The sequence below is a fragment of the Mastacembelus armatus genome, chromosome 9 (assembly GCF_900324485.2).
Source record: "Mastacembelus armatus chromosome 9, fMasArm1.2, whole genome shotgun sequence".
In the NCBI taxonomy this organism is placed as follows: Eukaryota; Metazoa; Chordata; class Actinopteri; order Synbranchiformes; family Mastacembelidae; genus Mastacembelus; species Mastacembelus armatus.
Window position 1 is genome coordinate 20,226,330 of NC_046641.1, and position 16,853 is coordinate 20,243,182.

At 39.5% G+C, this 16,853-nt stretch overlaps 4 protein-coding genes across 6 annotated transcripts in view; 2 read left to right on the forward strand and 2 right to left on the reverse strand.

The window, feature by feature from the left end:
- On the forward strand, positions 1–4,022 carry coq2 (coenzyme Q2 4-hydroxybenzoate polyprenyltransferase). Its single transcript, XM_026321643.1, is given in 9 exon segments — positions 1–125; positions 416–783; positions 1,423–1,589; positions 1,975–2,096; positions 2,204–2,289; positions 2,398–2,531; positions 3,340–3,528; positions 3,667–3,775; positions 3,778–4,022. Coding segments are annotated over 8 exon segments (1,251 nt in total). The 5' UTR covers positions 1–125; positions 416–470; the 3' UTR covers positions 3,909–4,022.
- On the reverse strand, positions 3,831–15,555 carry mboat4 (membrane bound O-acyltransferase domain containing 4). Of its 3 annotated transcripts, none has more exons than XM_033325367.1 (3): positions 15,427–15,555; positions 6,164–6,388; positions 3,831–5,234 (listed from the first exon to the last, which is right to left on the reverse strand). In XM_033325367.1, exons 1-3 carry the CDS (start codon positions 15,435–15,437, stop codon positions 4,277–4,279), a joined length of 1,194 nt encoding a protein of 397 aa, XP_033181258.1. In that variant the 5' UTR covers positions 15,438–15,555; the 3' UTR covers positions 3,831–4,276. The 3 variants fall into 3 exon arrangements, with proteins under 3 accessions (XP_033181258.1, XP_033181260.1, XP_033181259.1); XM_033325369.1 differs by lacking the exon at positions 15,427–15,555 and adding an exon at positions 14,684–14,724; XM_033325368.1 differs by lacking the exon at positions 15,427–15,555 and adding an exon at positions 6,941–9,603.
- Positions 9,558–16,853, forward strand: part of gldc (glycine dehydrogenase (decarboxylating)) — a 16,412-nt gene continuing 9,116 nt past the window's right edge. The window contains exons 1-10 of the mRNA XM_026321641.2: positions 9,558–9,845; positions 9,985–10,063; positions 13,233–13,368; positions 13,805–13,969; positions 14,520–14,597; positions 14,710–14,857; positions 15,444–15,640; positions 15,787–15,883; positions 16,146–16,251; positions 16,498–16,637. Of these exons, the coding sequence (XP_026177426.1) occupies positions 9,558–9,845; positions 9,985–10,063; positions 13,233–13,368; positions 13,805–13,969; positions 14,520–14,597; positions 14,710–14,857; positions 15,444–15,640; positions 15,787–15,883; positions 16,146–16,251; positions 16,498–16,637 (1,434 nt within the window). The remainder of the gene's footprint in view (positions 9,846–9,984; positions 10,064–13,232; positions 13,369–13,804; positions 13,970–14,519; positions 14,598–14,709; positions 14,858–15,443; positions 15,641–15,786; positions 15,884–16,145; positions 16,252–16,497; positions 16,638–16,853) is intronic.
- The window catches only part of LOC113138834 (monocarboxylate transporter 13), a 16,916-nt gene continuing 15,544 nt past the window's right edge, over positions 15,482–16,853 (reverse strand). Inside the window, exon 6 of the mRNA XM_026321642.1 lies at positions 15,482–15,615. Coding sequence (XP_026177427.1) covers positions 15,589–15,615 — 27 coding nt within the window. The 3' untranslated portion in view covers positions 15,482–15,588. The remainder of the gene's footprint in view (positions 15,616–16,853) is intronic.

A 16,853-nucleotide genomic window follows, 5' to 3' on the forward strand; every position in this document is an offset into this window, starting at 1 on the left:
GAACAATATCGGGCGCACCATAACAGGATATAGCAGTTGTACCAAACCTGTGAGCTAATAGTTAACGTTACCTGTGTTACCAATTCTGTTTCAAAACTAAGATTTTCTCTACGGCAAAGTGCCGTGTAAGTTTGTGTTATTGTTATATCACAGCGTATTCTGCTCAAGCCTTTTTAGCTTTTATACAAATCAGTAGAACTTAAGCTGAGGTTAGCAGGAGAGCTTGTTCCTAGCTAACAATTCATTCAGAGTTACAGGTACATGACTGTAATAAAACTAACCCGCCTTCAGCAGAAACAGCTTGCTGTGGGTCTGTGTTGCAGCTGTGTGCATACAAACAGCTAACAGAGACACGGCACGTTAACATGAATTCCAATCATGTATCCAACTATTGTGTATTTTTGTGTGTGTTTAGGGGTGACGTTGTCCGAGTAAAAAAAAGCTTATGTCAGTCTGATCGCAGTGTCACCATGCTGACAGCCAAGCTGAGCAGCCAGCTACCTCTGAGCGCCCTGAGGAGGATTCACCGTGAAGCCTGCCATTCCTGCTTTCACCCCCTGCCAACCTGCTTCTTTCACAAGGAAGGAGGAAGGACTAGGCCTCATGTCCCCTCACAGACCAGAATGGTTGAAAGAATGTTTCATGCCCAAAGTGCAGTCAGACTACGTGAACCACAGCACTTTGGGAGAAGATCATTTAGTTTATCAGCTGCTACGATTGTGAACTCAGCACCAGCGCCTGTCCAGCCGTACCTCCGGTTGATGAGGCTTGACAAACCTATAGGTTTGTACATTCATTTTTAGTGATAATAAAAACATTCTTTTTTTGATGTGTAGCAATATATAATACATAAGGTGCAGCCTATGTACCAGTTTTGATCCGTGATTTCCATCTTTCGAAAAACTGTTGTCATTTGGAACATTATAGAATTAACTTTTTTTAGCCTAAGGCACAGTCTGAGTGATATTTTTACTCAGGTTTCAAAAGACTATGTATTTTTATGAGCTTTATAGATTCACATTATCACTTTATTTGTGGTCTTAGAAAGCTGATTCAAGTATCTATTATCTGATACCCTTTGAAATGTGCATTTTGAAAATAATCACTATTTGAGCTCTTAGTAATCAAATGATTAAAATCATTTTGTTCAAACTCTTGGCAGTGAGGTTCAGCGCAGCAGAGTTAAGTAATGTTAATGTTAGATGTAACTTTTATCTCTGTAGCAGGAAGTTAAACCTGCAGGTCTGTGCAACCTTAAACAACCTGAACACTCATTTCTACTTGTAAGATCCACTTGTTGTGGAGTAACACTGATGGTATATCCAAAGCTCAGACACGGTTTCATATAATGGTTAACGATTCTGCAGTACTTCTAATCTTTTCTTTAATTGATTTGCGTGAAATTGTGTTTTGGTGTTCTAGGGACATGGCTGCTGTACCTCCCATGTACATGGAGCATTGCTCTGGCTGCTGACCCTGGATGTCTCCCAGATCTGGGCATTCTCACTCTATTTGGTACAGGTGCTTTGCTGATGAGAGGAGCAGGTTGCACCATCAATGACATGTGGGACAAGGACTTTGACAAAAAGGTATGTCAAAGCAATACACTTTAACTTCAAAAACAGGTAATTTTGTAATAAAAATTGTTTGATCAAAGTTCCAACTATTGTGAAACTCATATCTTAGCTCTTTATTTATGCTTTACCATGTCAGCCCAATTTTTATCATCTACATATTTTTGTTGGCAATCTAAAATAGTATTGCTTGACATATTTTCTTTTGTAGAAATCTTTTCTTCTCTTACATATTGATTAAACTACACAAACTAAAGCCATCATTTCCAATAAAATGTTAATAGTATGTAGCTGTGCATTGTTTATACCTGCACCACCCACACTGTTACAGTGAGCAACTCACTATTCTATTACAGCAAAAGTTATACACCCAGTGTAATTTTTGCAAGTTTTTGTGCAGGTGTCCAGGACAGCCACTAGACCAATTGCCTCAGGGGAGATTTCTCGAGTCCAGGCACTTCTTTTCCTTGGAGGGCAGCTCTCTCTTGCACTTGGGGTCCTCTTGTGTCTTAACTATTACAGGTACCCAGTGATCTTGATGTTTACATTTGATCTGTAAAGTGATCGGTTATCAATAGAAATAGGGAAGATGGAACACTGTTTGACTTATAGTTTCCTGCTCCTCAAAGCATTATTTTGGGTGCTGCTTCATTATCTCTTGTCATCACCTATCCACTGATGAAGAGGATCACCTATTGGCCACAGTTAGTTTTGGGTATGTACTTCATACATGTATTCTCTGAACTTCTGCATCTACAGTTATCTACAGATACATCAGTAAAACTAATATTTGAGTTATGTTTCATGGTGTTCTTCTGTTTAGGTCTCACCTTTAACTGGGGAGCACTGCTCGGTTGGTCTGCTGTTAAGGGCTCCTGTGATTGGACCGTGTGCCTCCCGCTGTATGTCTCAGGAGTGATGTGGACATTGATATATGACACAATATATGCACATCAGGTGATGTAGGGGGCTCCACAAGTCTCACATTTCTAATTATGCTTACAGTAAGGCACATGGAAATTATCGGGAAGTGTGGACCTTAGTGAAATGCTTTTGCACATATGTTGTGCTGTAGATTTAGTAAAATGCAAATTAAAGACTGAAATCTAATTTTCAATAATATCCAGACGCCTAATAGAATACTTTGTTGAAACCTGTCTGAAGCGTCTGCAGCTTTGAGTCTTTTGGACAAGTCTCTACAAGGTTTGCACACCTGGATTAGCAGTTTATGCCACTCCACCTGGCAGGTCCTCTCAGGTGACATCAGATTTAATTGGAGTTTTTCTGCACAGTTGTCGCTGCAGCTACTCTAGCATTATTTTGCTTCAGGTCATTGATGTGCTGAAAGGTAAACTGACTCCGTAGTGTGCATTCTAGACTAGTGTTTTTTTGTTGTTGTTGTTGTTTTGTTTTTTAAAGGGCCTGTCATAATGTGGCTGCATTCATCCTACCCTCAGTTCTGTCCAGTTTCCCTCTCCCTGCAGCTGAGAAGCACTTGGTATTAACCAAGTGATGAGCAGGGCCTGGGGATCACCAGATATAGATCTTGGAGTTCAGCTCAAAGGCTGCAGGCTAAAACATGCCTGTGTACTCAAAGTAATTAGTACATATTAGGTGTATGACCTAGGGATTGTTATCTTCTGTTTTTACTACACTCACTGTCAGTCACTCTGCAGCACAACAAAAACATAATGCCTCACAATGTAAAGTAAAATAACACTGATTAAAACTGGTCTTCTCCCTCTGTTCTTACTTTAATGATCAGGACAAGGAGGACGATGTCAAGGTAGGAGTGAAATCTACTGCACTGAGATTCCAGGAGCAAACCAAACCTTGGTTGAGTGGCTTCACAGTAGCCATGATGTCAGGACTGGTTGTAGCTGGGGTCAACGCTGAGCAGACTCTACCTTACTATGCTGTACTATCCACAGTAGCCATTCACCTAACACATCAGGTAAGGAACATGGTGTTATACAGTGTAGTTACAGTTTAATTCTAAAGTGAATGGCAATGTAATGCGAAAATGTCTCTCTCTGTTTTGAAATCAAGAAAAAAAATCACAAAATTTGATTCTTAATTTTGTCACTTTTAGATTTATACTTTGGACATCAACAATCCAGAAGACTGCTGGAAGAAATTTATCTCCAACAGAAACCTTGGACTCTTGTTATTTTTAGGTGTTGTTGCTGGCAATTTGTGGAAAGAAGAAGAGAGACCTTGTTGCAAAACAGAAGAAGCTTCGAGATAAGTAAGATAATCAGTGCACAGCATATTTTATTAAATACATGGAATAACACATGCTACATTGCTGCGCAGTATCTTCTGAGATATTGAGTCTAAACAAAGCTCTATGTTTGACATTAACCTATACAATAAAGTAACTGGATGTTTTTTATTGCTCATAAAACCTTTGCAATTTGAAATCTGCAACATGTATTCTTAAAAATGCTTTAAGCCTCCAGTCATTGATTTATGGTCACTAGGGGGCAGTATGGTTCATTTACCAAATGTTGCATTATGTATTATACACTACATTTTGGTCCACCAACTATTGAGAAATATATCTGGGTCTTTAGTTCAACTTTATTTGTCACATAATGCAGGTTTAATTATCACATTATAAAACCATTTAAGGCAGAATTCCAGATAATGAATGGTATACAGATGTTTTTTGATACTTAGGGTAAGGGAGTGCATCCCTCTTAGTAAACTGTGTTGACTTTTAATAAGATAACAAGTAGAATTATATTACAGATTGGAAACAGACCTGTGTATGTCATTGTCAAAAGTCTCAAGCTAGATATATTTCTTAATTCGATGGCTATAACAACACAAGTAATATTCATTTGAGTGTTTATCCAGCATAAACAAGTATACAGCAGCTTTCTCCATGTTGAAGAAAGCTTTGGGTGCAAATACCTGTGCACATAATAGTCTGCTTTCACTGTTGCTGCCCAGGTCAAAAACCCCACAAAATGACCTATGTGTAAACCATGCCAGAACAGTGAAAAACCAAACGTCATGAACAACGGGAAGCGTCCGCACCTTATATAAACCAGTCTACGCAACCAAGAAGCTGTTGTAGCGTTCCATCGACGGGCAAACTCTGACATACGGATTGACATCTCAGTGGTCCACAAAACTCCATCGGATAGTCCATTCCAGTCTGAAGCATCTCCAGATGAATTTTCCCAAAATCCAAACCCAGCTGCATTATTGAGGCATTCACTGATCCTCCAGTGAGAGTAATATTGAAACCTCAAAATCAATGCAAGACTCCAGATCCACAGGAAACCACAGAGAATATTAGAGCAAGAGGAATCATAAATGTTATGTTTCATAAAAACCACAAAACCATACTTCAGGAACTCCAGCAATGACACCTGTATAAGCTTGAGGAATACCACACCCAGGGGACAGGGCGGAGGGTTGAGTTTGATTCCCTCCATCAGGGACATGAATCGCCTGTAGGAGCACAGAGGGCCACCAAGCAGTGTGGTAAAATTGAACATGTAGCTGATAACAGGGAGAAGCATTACATGTGCCTTTCTTTTGGATGAAGCATTAAATGTGAATATAACTTGTTTTTCCTGGAGGTCCATGGACACTGAAGTGATTCTTTGAGTGAGCAGCATCAAAGAGGACACTGCCCAAAACAATCTGAGAAGAAAAGAGGCATTACAGTGATTGTATCATATTATATCTATAGCTATAGAGGACTGCATGATTAAATAGCTATGTATTTTATGGTTTTACCTGGAGCATAGGACAGAATACTGTCAAATAAATTCATCCTTAATGGTGTATATAGTATTTGACAACAGTCTCCCATCAATGTCCATTTACTGACTTAGCTGGAGGTTTTGATCATATCACATATTGTATCTATAGTTAATTCTTTGAATCAGCAGTTGGTAATTTCTAACAAATGGCTACATGGACCGTAGGCCCGGAGTTGTTTAGTGTAATGGAAAGCTAAAACATCTTCAATACTGTGTTTACTTGCGAGGAAGCTCAATCTGAAACATGTGATGTGGGCAAAGCTTGGGCAAAGCTACTATGTACCCTGAGGGGAGTTTATCAGTTTTTCAGCAAAAACTACGTCTTAGTATTTACTTCGTAAACTCATCTGTAGCTTGCAGCCCTGAGGATATGACTCTTTAAAAGGTCACAAAATAATAAAAATGTAATTAAATATTTTAAAGCACCTGGGGACAGTAGTTGATAGCAAAATGAATAAATGTTCTAGTTCACTAGTGAGTGTTTATAGCAGCAGGTAATGCATGTGGAACAGACGAAAATAAACTACAGTGCTTATGGAAAAGGGCATGTAGTGCAACGATGTGGGTCACTGATGTGTTTTCAAGGTTCTTGTACAACAATGGAAATCTATGGCCGAGAGAATGTTGATGTTTTTGGTCTTTCCATTTGTTGTCAGTATTAAAAATAGACCAGGTATAATCACTAGACATATCCTGAAAACAATGATTATGTAGCCTGCTAATGATCTACTCATTATTAATGATATTGAATGCTCAAGGAAAGTAGGCAGGTTATATCATACAGATGAAATGGTTTTAGATCAGTACCTGATGCTGACAGGCTCATGCAGGCAGTATTCCCTGTACTGTATAACCAGGTGCCAGAAGGTTTGCCACAACATCTGGATACCAAATGCCCACGGGTGGATACGGCCAGGATCCACTAAGCACATGAGCAGAACAAAGGCGAAGGTGGAGGTGAACAGGAGCATGCTGTAGATGCCCATTGTGACAACTGCCAGGACACATCCTCCAACACAAACAAACAGGTACCTGTCAATAGAAATTCATGTTTACAACTGAAATATTAACAGTTCACTTAGAAAGTACTGTAAAGAAATGTAAAAATGTCTGCAGTACTCCTGCTACTGCCTTAATTTCCAGTTGGACTGATTATATGCAAGGAAACATTTATAAATCCAGCAAATACTATTAAAAGTTAAATCCAAATGAAATAATGGGTTCACTAAAATACTAGACCCATTTCGCCTTCGCCCCATCTTCCAGAGTAACAATAATAACACATATTACACAAATGAATTACATTGTTTTTAAAATGTAGTCTAGTATAAAATTAATTGGTCAGTTTGTAATTACATACCTGCCCATCAAAGACAGATATCCCTGTTTAGCAAGAAAATAAAACAAAAATCCAAATGGAAGTGAAAAACATTGGTGCATTAAAAACTGATGTTGTTCCCAGAGACAGTCGAACAAACCCATATCTGGATTTCAGGTTGAATTGCATAGACAAAAGTACAAAGACACTGATAGGAGACGTTTGGTGCTGACTCTATTATTAACCCAGTGAGATAGTTGCTTTACCTGGACAACTGTCTTTGACATTCCACCTGTGGCTTGCAGTAAAGTAGCTTATTTTGTTTGCTGTTATCACACAATACTGATAATGGTTATTCTCTATTGTTATCAGTGCTTTGTGTGTGCTCAGGGTTTTGGTTGTTTCAGCTGCTGTAGCAGAAAGAGCAGTTGGTTGCAATACAACATTCAGTGTAAACAAAACAAGAGACAATAAGTTTAAAGATAGAGGTTATACATCAACACCGTGGTTTGTGATAGTTGGTACTGTAACAATGTGCACTTTTTTTTTTTTTTTAAAGGGGCAGTTCAATGATATTAAAAATACACTACTCAAAAAAATAAGGGCCCATTTAAATTCACCTGTTGGATCTTGATAATTGAATTATTCAATCTTCACTAATGTACATTGAATCATTTTTTCAGAACAAAATGACATAATGGTGAATGGAAGCAATAATAATCAACCCATGGAGGGATGTGTTCAATATCGCACACTGTAAAACAAAGTGAAAAATTAAAGCCACCTGCTCATCCAAGTGTGCTAGTTTCATCACAGTAAATCATAATGTGACTTAAAAGTGTGTATGGCTCCATGTGCACTCCCAACAACATCTGGCGATGCTCCTGGTGAGTCAGCACATGGTGTCCTGAGCAATCTTATTCCAGACCTGGATCAGGGCATCAGTGAGCTCCTGGAAAGTGGGTGGTGGTACTTGAAGATGTTACAGACATCACAACGTTTACCACGGAATATCCAGACTCTCTCATGCCTGTCACATGTGCTCAGTAACAGGGCACCGCTGGCTGGCCTGCTAATTCTGGTGTTCTCTGGCGAATGCCAGTCGACCTGGGCTGTAAGGACAGCATACTCCTCCTGTTCTTTCTGTTCCTCCTTGCACAAAGGAGCAGATACCAGTCCTGCTGCTGGGTTGTTGCCTTTCTATTGTACTCCTTATGGAACAGTATTAATGTCATAAATACAAAATCGTTCAGTTGAAGACCTTTTCTGCCCCAAATTATAAGAACACTTAGCTTCTATAGCAGACTTCTAACCTACAAACAGATCTGCCACTGCTGGCAGACAGCTGGATTTATGCTGAATATTCTAATAGTGTCAAAGTCTAAACCATTATGACTCTGGTCTTATTCTAGTGATCATACAATGTTTATGTCTGAGAAGAACCATAAAAATGGGAAAACAGAAATACCATTTTACCAAAACCAGCTACTTTTGGCACAACAGAAGAGGCTCTTTGTGAAATCTTGCCCTCACCCAAGTTATCTATTGGTCTTTGATTCAGTAAACCAGCGTTGTATGAGGTCAGGAAATAGTTCTGGGAACTTTCCCAAAATGCTTAGGGACTATGTATTCATTATACAACTTTTTTTCAATATTAAACTGTCTTTAGCTGCTTATTGCTCCAGCTTTACCGATCATATTTGAACTGATGTAACCTTGAAAAAACATTTAAAATGTAGTTTATGGACATGTTTATACAAACCTATATTTCTGACAGTTCACATGAAATGGTGCTGTAGGGTAGAGCTAGAAATAGAAATGTTAAATGTGAACAGATTGGTAAGATGTTACTACGAAAGGACAACAAAACACCATTATACAACACACTATCACATTTTATGGCATTCATGTAGCACACACATCTGGTGCTTTTAATTTAACTTGAAAAAAACATGATGTGCTACATGTGTTTAATGTATTAGCTGTTACTCAATCCTGTTCTCCCAGTGCAAACTTGTTTTGGTCCTGTTCTGAAGTGTTTATTCCTGACTCATGATGGAAGGGGACTGCAACACAATAACTGCCAATTGCAAATCCTCACTGTGTTCTGACATTCAGAACAAATTGCCAAAGAGAGAAAAATATGATGACAAAATAACAGCCTTTCTTTTTTTTTAAATTGATGATAATTGGAGTCTGACAGACAGCACATTTGTGCCACTCAAACCATAAATACCTACTTATAATCAATTGCAGACTTTAATATGTATAACTACAAGGAGCAAACACCCTTTGATAGCAGCATGGGCCGAGTGACCTTTTGACCCCTTGTAGGGCCGCTGTTTGAAATGACCTTCCTCGTTGGTAAAAGGAACAAACAAATGCAAAACAACCAAAAAAGAGACTCAGAATGACCACACAGAAGTAGATCCAGCACATGGGCCTGTGTAGTCGGTTTGAGTCTTGAGGGTTGAGGGGCTCATGGCCTCATAATGATAATACTCGGACATGATCATCCGGCACACCTTGGCGTTGATTGAAGTCTGAACGCTCAATGTTCAACGTGGACTTTGAAATTGAGCCTTCTGCTGGAAAGCCTGCGGAGTGATAACTGTGTTTTTCTCTTTCTTGGCCAGTGGACCCCAGCACGTGTGAAAGTTTAGCGGCTGTTTGATCGGGGCTTGACACATGCGTCACACAGACTGACTTCTCTGATTGGTCCGCTCCGGTGCCACTGTGCAGTTGTATAAACTGCAGTTTTAAGGAGTTGGCTGACTCTCCTTTAAGGCTCGGCTCTCAGTCTGCTGAGAGGGAAACTGCTGAGCGACGGGAGGAAAACACTTCATCACTTTCTGCAGTCTTGTCCTCAAACTCGATTTAGAGATGCAGAGCTGCGCCAAGTCCTGGGGAATCTTCTTGGCCAAGTCGGTGAAGCCCAGCGCGCCGTGCAGGCACCTGAGCGACAAGAGCCGCGTGGTTTGGAAACTTCGATGCCGGATCCGAAACAGCGGGGCATCCCTACCCACAGCCGCCTGCGGTCTGCGGACATCTGCAGCCGCCTCCTCCAGGCAGATTGAAAGAATATTTCCCAGACATGATGATTTTTCAGAGAGACACATTGGCCCAGGTGAGAGGGAGAAGAGAGAAATGCTGGATGCTCTGGGATTCGAGGTAAGATTTACAGCTCATCTCGTGAAATGGGCGCAGAAATGCTTTCCTCTTTATTCAACATGAAAACATTTGTTTTGGGCAGTACACTGATATTATTTGGGCTTCACGCCTTCTTATTTAAGAAAATCTTTTCTTTCAGTCGATCGACCAGTTGATAGAAAACACAGTGCCAAGCTCCATCCGTATGCAGCGGAGTATGAGAATGGATGATCCATTGTGTAAGTTTGCTTTGAATACTATTGTGTTACATTTCCATCCCTGTGATGAAAGGCTCTATGGCCAGCCTCGATGCAGTTGTACCAAGCCCTACTTAAAATGGTAAAATAATGAAAATGCATTTAAAAACAGGGTCTTTGCCCCCTGATGTCCGGCTGTTTCGCATGGTGAGGTTTTCCCACATTAAACCGCCGTTAAATGAAGCCAAGTGAGTGGCTGAAATGTAGGTTGCACCTCCATTGTGTGCCCTGCGCCGCTCTCCCCTGTCAAGTCTTCCTTTGAACATATTTGGAGTTGTTTTCGCGAAACTCGGCGAGCGGCACCAATCTCCTGTTGGGAAGCCGATGCTCATAGGATGGCAACTGGAGTGTAAAGCTGAGCCTTGAGCTCCGATCCCAAGTCCAGTTCAATCTGGTTACAGCGTTCACATTACATCACAGCCGAGGGGGTTCCTAATAAGGTGACTTCTGTATGTTTAGCTTGAGAACTGGCCGGATGCTTTTTTGTTTTTCTGTATTTCAGCCCCAGTCACAAGGGTAATGTTTAACTGGTTTATTTAGACTCATTTCCTAGAAACAAAAATCCAAACTAGAAACAAAATAATCAGGCAGTTTTAACAAACAATGGAAAACATGATTACAATAAAGTAAATGGTTGTAATGGTTGATATAATCATTCTTTCAGTCAGCTCCTTGTAAGCCCCATTGACAAGTAAATGACTGACTCCGTGAGTCAATAGGTTTGATTGGAATGAGGATTATGTTAATTTGTTGAACTGGGGTTTTGTTATGTTACTGCTACTTTGAGTGTGCAGATATGCAAAGCTGAAACACAGTAGGGATGGGAGCCATGTTTGAAATTAGCATCTCAGTCTCTCTCACATCACAAATGTATGCAGTAATCTAACAGTCAGAACAAAACATTTGGTGTTTGCAATGAGATCTGTTCCACTGTGAGTTATAGCTATCTATCTGTATGTAACACAAATGTACACTGCCAACATTTATTCATTTTCTGTCACATTTGCCTGAAATCAGCAGTGAAAACACAGTATAATAAGAACTGAAATTATTTTTATCATTGGTTACCTTGCCCTAATTATGTCCCATGGGTGTGGGACATGGGGGGTTTTGTATAAACTGAAAGTATTCAATTTCCGCTAAGACAAAAAAAATAGCAAATTTCCCAACAATCATCAAAATAGTTGCTGATTAATTTTATGTTGATTGACTAATCAATGTTTCAGCTCTAAGTATGGATAACATAGCTGAGGAATTCTTAACTGAATTGACACCCAACCTGTATAGACTTCCATACTCAGTTTAATGTAAGGTGTGTATGCACAACTAGTAAGTGCTTATGTGACTGTTTTGCAGTCTTTAATAACTGTAACCATAAACTCAGGTCATGTGATATTAGAAGTTATTCACCTGAGGCAATCCACTTTAAAATCGTAAAGATCCTATAGAACATTTAGGAGTCATCATTGAGATAATTTACTAATCCTCAGGTACTGTAGCTTGGCCATGTCACTTAGTCAATCTGAATCACCCCTCCTGCTGCCCCCTCCTCCCCTCCTGACTGTCAGGTTTCATAATGCAATAAGCCATGCTGAAGGAACGAACTGGAAGCTTTGCTGGTTTCTGCTTGTTCAGCTTTTGGGGGGGCTTGGTTTTGCAAAGCCAGCGAGGGATTCTCTTCTCAACAATAGACCCCTCCTGGATCGTTCTGAATCAGGCTTTTTTGCTGCCCTGTAGAACTTGGGGACCATGGGAAAGCAGTAGTCTGTACTGACACAAACTCACACACAAAAAATACACACTAATGGTTCACCCTGAACCTGCTGATAATCCTTAATCACAGATTTTTTTTATTTTTTCTGTGCTGAATTTGGCTGATTCACTGCCTCCAAACACATTAGCAGAGCTGAATGTGCACTCTTCTGCCTTTCCTGTAAATATCCACTTGTATATATTCTCTCACCACTGATGACTAGAGGTGTCTTTTCTTTTCCGAAAACTGGAATAGGCAGGGCTCTCGGTTCAGACGGGTGGTATTGTCCATTCCTTGGAGTTGCTAGGCAGCCATGAAAGCTAGAGGAATCTCAAAGGCTGGTTGAGCACTGGCAGAGCTCCCTTACAGCAGTGGGGAATTAGGCTAAATAAACTGGCCATGGGGAAAGAAATCATATGGATCTAGCCTTTGTTTTGATAGGATGAAGGATCTTTAGTGTGCACTGTTGTTTCATCTTTAGTTTAACTCTTAGTCATCATTTTGCTTATGTTATTTTTGCACATTATTGCTGTTATATTGTATATAAAGCTGCCGCTAACAATCATTTTCACTTTCATTAATCACTTCATTAATTGTTTGGCTTATGACACATCAGAAATTCCAGTCACAGTATCCTGAGCACATAATGTTTGGTCATTAAAGTACCCAATTAACTATAATTTTAAACTGGGGAAAAGCTGTGAATTCTCACATTTGAGAGTAGGAATTGTTTGAAAAACAACTGAAAGGACCAAAATAAATGAACTGTATTTGAACTCCCTAGCACATCATATACTATGATCTTGATATAATCTGTGTCTCATGGGGAACACAATGCTGCTCATTAGATTTTTTTTTTTTTGTGATATCTTGTTTAATGTTGTTCATTTTATTATTTAGTGATAAAGATGTAAACTTAAAACATCAACTTTATGTTTACCCTGCTATTATAGAGTTAAGCAACACATAAAAATGTTATGGTATATGTAATTTGTGTTCTCCAGAAGTACTGCATCACATTTAAACAAAATTATAACTTGAATATTGCAATAAAGTATCCCTATTAACTGATTAGCAATGTTACCCAGAGTGAAACTGAAAATATATGTCAAGATGAGTTTCGGCAACAATATGTACGAAGCCCTGGGTTTCCATATTTTTATCAGTTTAAACATATCATGAACAAATTGATACAAGGCAAATATGCTACAGTCAAACAGGCATTTGAAATTTTCAAACCTTAAAATTAAGGGTATTGTTAGAGTATTAGTATGACTTAAGTTTATGCTACTACACTATGTTTAAACATCAATACCATCATCCTGTAATTGTCACTTATTGCACAGTGACACTGTTCTGCAAAAGTTGTAGTCTTCTGTTTTTATTTATTTGTTACAGGTGAGAATGAGGTACTGGATTCTCTGTATAAGATAGCCTCAAAGAACAAAGTATGGAGGTCCTACATTGGTATGGGCTACTACAACTGCTCAGTGCCGCCACCCATCCAGCGTAATCTCCTGGAGAATGCAGGCTGGTGAGTGTCCTCAGGCTATCTATCCTCAGGAGAAACCTTAGGGAAGTTTGAAAGAGCTGAATTTTTTTTTTTTTTCTCTCTGATGCCATCACATATATCCAGTTTGTTTATAAAGTTGGGTGGTTACTTATGTAAAGCCTAATTGCAGTGGTGCAAAGTACTCTGACATGGATAGGAAGCCTTATGACTTGAGTGCACTACAGGATTTTACTTATGATGATGTACTTCTCTCCTGTTTTCTGCTGAATACAAATTTCTTTCACCTGAATCCAGTCAGCCACAGTTGCCCATGTTGTCTTCCAAATCCTGGGTTTGGAGGACTCATACAATGCATTCCCCTGTTCCGCCTCAGCTCCTTGAATACCACCAACTTGTGCTATTGTCCTTGTGTTCAGACTTTCTCTGTTGGTTCATTGTGTGTATGCTTTGTTCTCAGGGTGACTCAGTACACGCCCTATCAGCCCGAGGTGTCTCAGGGTCGCCTGGAGTCACTCCTCAACTACCAGACCATGATCTGTGACATCACAGGCCTGCCTGTGGCCAATGCCTCCCTGCTGGATGAGGGAACAGCTGCTGCTGAAGCCATGCAGCTGTGCCACAGGTATTTACAAGTTCACATACTGAAGATCACACACAATTAGTGAAAATATTAATAACATGGAGAATGTTCTTCAATCTATATGATTGTTTGGTAATCATATGAATTCAGTGTAATTTACTGTATTTTCTGGACTATATCACACTTTTTTTTTTACTCCTCTGGCTTGTAGTGCAATTTATATAGCGAAGTTTTTTTTTTTTTTTTTTTTTCCCTATTCAACACAACCGTTTTTGCTGAAAGTGAGTTACAATCTGGTGCAAAAATACAGTAGTTACACTATGGGAACAAGGCATATCTAAAGCTCAGGGTCAAATGAAGCAGATGGATGCAAGGTCAATACATATGCATATGCAAATGTTGTCTTGACAAGTTATCAATAATGTCCAGGCCTTTATGGTCCTTTACATTTGACATAGCAACATATTTCTGATTCTATAAGTCAAGCAACTGAAGTGAGACTTGATTTAATTCCAGATGTAGTTTGTACACAGTGCTTTTAGTGTTTTTGGCCACAGTAGTGACTGACCTGTTATGTCGGTTTACTTCTCAGACAGAACAAAAGGAGGACTTTCTACATTGACCCACGTTGCCATCCTCAGACCATTGCTGTGGTGCAGACCAGAGCCAAGTATGTACACACACCATCAATGCATAAGGTCTCTGATCAAAATGAAGACGTAAGATACCAATAATGCCTTTTTTTAATGAAAGCACCTTCAAACTTTCATGCTCTGTTGCAGCTACATTGGAGTGAAAACATTGCTGAAACTGCCCCATGAGATGGACTTCAGTGGGAAGGATGTTAGTGGTGTGCTTTTCCAGTATCCAGACACTGATGGCAGGGTGGAAGACTTCACTGCTCTTGTGGACCATGCACACAAAGGAGGGGTGAGGGAAAGTGATGAGCAGGAGTAACTGTGTTACTAAGAATCTTGCTCAAAAACAATGTAATGTGAGCCTGCGAAAATCATGTTGGCTTACTTAACTTGTCAAGTCAGTTTTACTTATAATAGCCCAAAATTACATTTACACAATTTTATTGTGTGGAATATGTCATCAGAATATGATAGGTTTAGTAAATCTTTTCATGATTGGACATGTCTGGGAGTGGTGGTTGAATTCTAGCTGTGAAGAATTCATCCACTCCCAGACATGACCAACATTCATCTTGGATGCATCATTATGGGCGGTGGCTCAGGAGGTAGAGCAGGTTGGCCATGAACCAAAAGGTTGGTGGTTTGATCTCTGGCTTCACTAGTCCACATGTGTCTTTGGGCAAAACACTAAACCCCAAGTTGCCCCAGTGGCTGTTCCACAGGTTGAATGGGCAACACTTTGAATGCACTAGTGTAGAAAAGCACTAGACAAGTATAACACCATTTACCATAATAGCAGAAGACAACCGATTAGGCAGAAGAGTCTTTTGACGACCAGATACAATACAATGGTATACCTACTTTCTTTCCATTTGCAGGCCCTGGCATGCTGTGCCACAGATCTACTTGCTCTGTGTGTGCTGCGCCCTCCTGGAGAGTTTGGTGTTGATATTGTACTGGGTAGCTCTCAGAGATTTGGAGTTCCTCTCTGTTATGGTGGTCCTCATGCTGCCTTCTTCGCCGTTAGAGACAACCTGGTCCGGATGATGCCTGGAAGAATGGTTGGAGTTACAAGGTGAGATACAGCCTTCATTGGTCAGAATAATTGAATAGAATTTATTATCTGAAAGTAAAATTACAGTCTTTAGAAAAAAAAAAATATGTGTGTACACACACACACACATACATACATACATACATAAATGTATATTTTCTTTTCAGGGATGCAGCTGGTAAGGAAGTGTATCGGCTTGCTTTGCAGACCAGAGAGCAGCACATTCGCAGAGACAAAGCAACCAGCAACATCTGCACTGCGCAGGTATGATCAGATCATATTTTATACATTTGTGTCGTTTCCAATTGTAAATAAGCCAAGTGAAATCATTTGGAACCATTATGGGAGAATATGAGTATTAAATCTATTTGTAGATTTTTTTTTTTTTTTTTTTTAAATACTTGCAGTAATGTCTTTTGTATTTTAGTTAATTCAGTGATTTTTTTTTTTTTTTTTTTTTTTTTTTTTTTTTTTTGTTAAACCAGATAAATTTTTTCATCCATGTTCTTCAAACTGTGACTTCTAGGCTCTGCTGGCCAACATGGCTGCCATGTATGCATTATATCACGGTCCTCAGGGACTCAAACACATTGCTGAGAGGACACACAATGCTGCTCTGATCCTTGCAGAAGGTAAAACAATTGTTTTTACCTCTAAAATGTACACAATTCTTACAGTAACATTTTTTTTCATATCGCAAGTGTGAGACTTTGTGAACATCCTATTGATTTAGAATGCTAAACTCTGTATGATCTGATGAAAACTATGATTTTGACAGTGCTATTAATTTGTGGTGAAATGTATCATAATTTGAAGTTTGGTCTAAATCTGACATATTTTGAATCAATCAAATAAAGGATCCCCACACTTTGTTTCAGGTCTGAAGAGAGCAGGACACCGGCTGCACAGTGAGATGTTCTTCGACACATTAAAAATCAGCTGCAGTGTGGCAGCTAAAGACATCTTGGAGAGAGCCATGCAGAGGCAGATAAACCTGCGAGTCTACTCTGAGGGAGTGGTGAGGACTGATCAGGTTCTTCAATATACTGTACTGCCAGTTAAGCAACCTCATGACTTTTGCAGGTCACTTACAACTATTGTTTTGCTATTGTTACAGAGCCACAGGTAAATACCATAAACAATACAACAACAGTTGTTTCCAACCATCTAAAAGTTATTTTCCAAACTCTCCAAGAACTCTAACTGGATCTAATCTCATTTAATATTAAGAAAT

Excerpts from the sequence above, each read along its gene's own strand:
- mboat4 (XM_033325367.1), bottom strand. Across the intron at positions 5,235-6,163 it reads CATGAGCCTGTCAGCATCAG|ATTGTTTTGGGCAGTGTCCT; the intron begins GTACTGATCTAA and ends TTTTCTTCTCAG.